This window comes from Otolemur garnettii, unplaced genomic scaffold (genome assembly GCF_000181295.1).
Source record: "Otolemur garnettii isolate 467f Iridium unplaced genomic scaffold, OtoGar3 scaffold00160, whole genome shotgun sequence".
NCBI lineage: Eukaryota > Metazoa > Chordata > Mammalia > Primates > Galagidae > Otolemur > Otolemur garnettii.
Genome location: NW_003852555.1, coordinates 4,017,299 through 4,021,932, shown reverse-complemented (window position 1 = coordinate 4,021,932; position 4,634 = coordinate 4,017,299). Strand labels below are relative to the sequence as shown.

Below are 4,634 nucleotides of genomic sequence, written 5' to 3'. Positions count from 1 at the left end.
CCCCAGCCTCCCAAGTAGCTGGGACTACAGGTGCCCGCCACAACGCCCGGCTATTTTTTGGTTGCAGTTGTCATTGTTTGGCAGGCCAGGGGTGGATTCGAACCTGCCAGCTCTGGTGTATGTGGCTGGCACCTTAGCCGCTTGAGCGACAGGAACTGAGCCTAAGTTGCTTTTTTGTCCTGGGTTTATTATTTCTGATGGTAACTGTAGAAAAATGGATGTTTCTTAAAAAAATTGCTGTGGTTTCAACCAATGTCTTTGAGACAAATTATGGCTCACCCTCTATATAAACAACTTGGAGTGTTCGTTCTCTGGTGACATGTGGGTAAAGGATTTGGGGTGTGGTTGCAGGACAGGCATATGTGTCTATATGAGCAATGAATGAGAGAGTGGTACTCACACCAAAAGGGGAGGCAGTGCCTCTGGCACTAACCTACAGTGTTTGAATTATAGCTGAGGAAAACTTGGTATAAAGGTATAACCACGATACAAGTATTTATAAATACAGCTAAATTTAAACCAGTTAATCTTTACAATATGTATACAATAAAGTATAGAGTTAGTTTCTTTCTTTTTCTTTTTTTTGCAGAGTTAGCTTTTTTTTTTTTTAATCATACCAACCTTTGTGTCTTTTCCAAAGACCTTGGAATGGAAACAAATCCAGTTTTCTGATACAAAGAGCTTTCCTTGGTATAGTATTTCCTTCTGTAGAGCACAGGTAAAGCCTGGGAGAATATACACAGGTATAGTATTATTTAGAATTTTCCACTGAAAATACAGACTGTGTTCATATTTTGGTGACTCAGGATAGGCACAGATAATATACTCAAAAGATCTATTACATTTTTTTGTAGTCATTTTTACTAGAAGAAGGATGTGGAGAAGAGTTTGTTTTTCAACTCAAAGTGTTACAAAATTTAGTGTAGAAATCAAAATGGAAAGGCAAATCTACTATTGCCCGTGAGAGACTAAGAACGGTGTCTCAAAAAATCTGCCCTATGTGGGTTGGGGTGTCATTCGTGGGCTGATACTAGCATACCTGTCCCCCTCTTTCCAGGGGTTCTAATGACTCTTTTGGAATAGATCTTTATTTACTTTTTATTTTTTTTTTGAGACAGAGCCTCAAGCTGTCCCCCTGGGTAGAGTGCTGTGGCATCACAGCTCACAGCAACCTCTAACTCCAGGGCTCAAGCAAGTCTCCTGACCCAGCCTCCCAAGTAGCTGGCACCACAGGCGCCCACCACAATGCCCAGCTATTTTTTGGTTGCAGCCGTCATTGTTGTTTGGCGGGTCCAGGCTGGATTCGAACCTGCCACATTAGGTGTATGTGGCTGGCGCCTTAGCCGCGTGAGCCACAGGTGCTGAGCCTGGAATAGATCTTGTTGAGGGAAGAGCATAAGACCTTCACCATCTGTTTGGAGATCATGGCAGGAGCCCAGCATCTTGTCTTAACAACTGCAGATTAAGAGTCTAGAATGGAATTTGGGGCCCCTTGATAAACCAGTGCAGACTAGAGTAGGTGCTTTTTCCTTTCCTCTTTCTTTCCTTTCTCTTCTTCTCCCCCCCCCCGGCTTTTTTTTTTGAGATGGGGTCTTGTCATGTTGCCCAGGCTCAGAGCAGGTTCCTAACTAACTAGCACCCCAGGCAAGATGTTTAGGAGTGATCCTCACACCCTTCCAAGTGACATCAGCAGGTATCTGTCCACGGCTAAGGATGCCAGTTTCATTTTAGCTTCTTTTTTTTTTTTTGAAACAGAGTCTCACTATATCACCCTGGGTAGAGTGCCATGGTGTCACAGCTCACAGCAACCTCAAACTCTTGGGCTCAAGCAATTCTCTTGCTTTAGCCTCCCAAGTAGCTGGGACTACAGGTGCCTGCCACAATACTTGGCTATTTTTTGTTGTAGTTGTCATTGTTGTTTAGCTGGCTGGGGCTGGGTTTGAACCCACCAGCCTCAGTGTATGTGGCTGGCACCATAACCACTGTGCTATGGGGGCTGAGCCTCCTTTTAGCCTCTTCTAGTGGCCTCTCTTGCCCCAGGCTTGTTATCCTAAAACCCAAAATAAATCAACCACGTGCATTTCTGTAACGAACACAGAAGGTGGGGATATCCTGCTGGAACCGTCTTGGGTGAGTCGGCATCACACGAGAGATTCTGTTTCTCCCTCTCCTCTCCCAGGTGCTTGCTGAAGCTGACTGTAGCTAGCGTTACTGTTACGTCACGACCTGCACAGGCCTGCTCCACCTGATGACTCCGTCCCTGGACGGTGCCTGCTTCCCCTCAAAACTAATTATCAACTTTCAAAAATGTAGCTTAAAGCATCACACAGATCCGAACTTACTTTGCCTCAGTGGCTCTTCAGTTGGGACATCGAGAAACAACTTGTGAAAGTGCATATTTGCTTTGTACTACAAAGAGAAGAAAACACAGGCGTTACTGCTTCACCTCCCATGAAAATCACAATTTTTAATTCAACTTAAATTAAACAACAAGTTTTCCTTTTCTTAATAGTCTTTATTTGGGACAAGGTCTTGCTCTATTGCCTGGGATACAGTGCAGTGGTATCATCACAGCTCACAGCAACCTCAAACTCCTGGCCTCAAACGATCCTTCTGCCTCAGCCTCCTGAGAAGCTATGGCGCATGCCACCATGGTCAGCTATTTTTTTTGTAGAGATGGGGTCTTGTTCTTGCTCAGGCTGGTCTCCAATTGCTGGCCTCAACTGACCCTCCTGCTTTGGTTTCCCAGAGTGCTAGGATTATAGGCACAAGCCACCATCTCCATCTCCGGTCCCTTAATAATATCTTTAGAAATTCTCTCTGTCCTTACAGTTTCTAACACAAGCCTTCATTAAAACGGGCAGCAGAAGTTGGGATGCAAATGTTTCATTTTCCAACAAGATTAATGGCTTGCTGGTTGAACAAAGGGATGCAGCTGGTGGTCAGCCCCTTTTGCTGGAACAACAGGGCTGGACGAGGATGTCCCTGATTAGAAACGGGATGAAAGCTAAAGAGTCTCACTAGGGAAGGCACTGGATCCCAAGGCACTAAAGATTTAAGCATGTACTCTGAGAAGAGCACAGTGGTTAAAAGCTTTGTTAGGCAGACAGACCTGGGTCAAGTCTTGGCTGTGTTTTCCTCGATGTGAGATCATGGCTTAGTCCCTTTATCTCCCTGGACCACAGGTCCTAAGACCAAGGACAAAAACTTTACCTGCCTCAGAGGGATGCTGTAAGGCTTAAATGGGATAATGTAGCCACCGCCTAGGACAATGTATGGTCACTATTCCTACCGTATTATTGCCATGAAGCCATTTCCTTGGCCATGAATGGGCTTTCATACTTGTATTTGAAGGGCTAGTGCCATGGCTCATGCCTGTAATCCTGGCACTCTGGGAGGCCAAGGCAGGTAGACTGCCTGAGATCAGGAGTTTGATACCAGCCTGAGTAAGAGCAAGACCTCATCTCTAAAAATACCCAGGTGTTGTGGCGCGCACCTATAGTCCCAGCTACTTGGGAGGCTAAGGCAAGAGGATGGCTTGAGCTCATGAGTTTGAGACCAGACTGAGAAAGAGGGAGACCCTATCTCTACTAAAAATGAAACCTGAGACAAGAGAACTGATGGAGCCAGAGAGTTTTAGGTTGCTGTGAGCTATGACACCACGGAACTCTACTGAGGGAAATAAAGTAAGACTGTGTCTCAGAAAAACAAACAAAGAAATAAACAAATACTTGAATTTAATACAAAGACTTCACTCTCTAGGCCAGAAGAAGGCCTGAGACCCTGAAAGACTGCAAATCACTTCAATTTCAAGGCATTTGTTTCCTAACTATGACAACAACAGTACTATATATAACCCGCACTTTATAGTTTGTAAAATGCTTTCATAAACATCACCCTCAAAATAAACCTGGGAAGCTGGATCCCTGCTCTGGATTGGGATATGGTGTCTCAGGGTTATGAATGACATCAGTGGTACCACACAGCCATAAAGAGTGGAAGGTAAGCTGCGTCCTCTGCCCAGGATCACTCTGTCTCACAGGATGCTTCTGGACAGAAAGCTTATAAGGAGAATAGACAGGTAAACATGAGTAGCACTGGATTTGTTATCCAAATCAGGAGTGGCCCCGTTACTGCTGTACAGTCCCTGCAAGTCAGCTAATACCTTATATGGTGTAAATTATCTCAGGCTGTTTTCTAGGAGTACATTTTGTATCTGGAAAGATACCTTGATTTAAGCTGGGTGTTTCACTGAGATTTTGTTTTTAATGTCTATAATGAGCATTGCTTGTATGCCGGATTTTTTTTTTTCTTTTTGAGACACAGTCTCACTTTGTTACCCTCAGAGAGTGCTATGGTGTCATAGCTCACAGCAACCTCAAATTCTCAGGCTCAAGCAATTCCCTTGCCTCAGCCTCCCGAGTAGCTGAGACTACAGGCACCCGCCACAATGCCCGGCTATTTTTAGAGGCAGGGGTCTCACGTTAGCTCAAGCTGGTCTCAAACCCATAAGCTAAGGCAATCTACCCACCGTGGCCTCCCAGGTGTTAGGATTATAGGCATGAGCCACCTTGCCCGGCCATGTATACAGGATTTAAAATATCCTACGCCACAAACTCTTTTTTTTTTTTTTT

At 44.7% G+C, this 4,634-nt stretch overlaps 1 protein-coding gene across 1 annotated transcript in view; it reads right to left on the bottom strand.

The window, feature by feature from the left end:
* GRAMD2B (GRAM domain containing 2B) overlaps positions 1 to 4,634 on the bottom strand; it is a 65,974-nt gene that overhangs the window by 12,316 nt on the left and 49,024 nt on the right. The window contains exons 4-5 of the mRNA XM_012811478.2: positions 2,343 to 2,409; positions 622 to 725 (exon numbers count right to left, since the gene is read on the bottom strand). Coding sequence (XP_012666932.1) covers positions 622 to 725; positions 2,343 to 2,409 — 171 coding nt within the window. The remainder of the gene's footprint in view (positions 1 to 621; positions 726 to 2,342; positions 2,410 to 4,634) is intronic.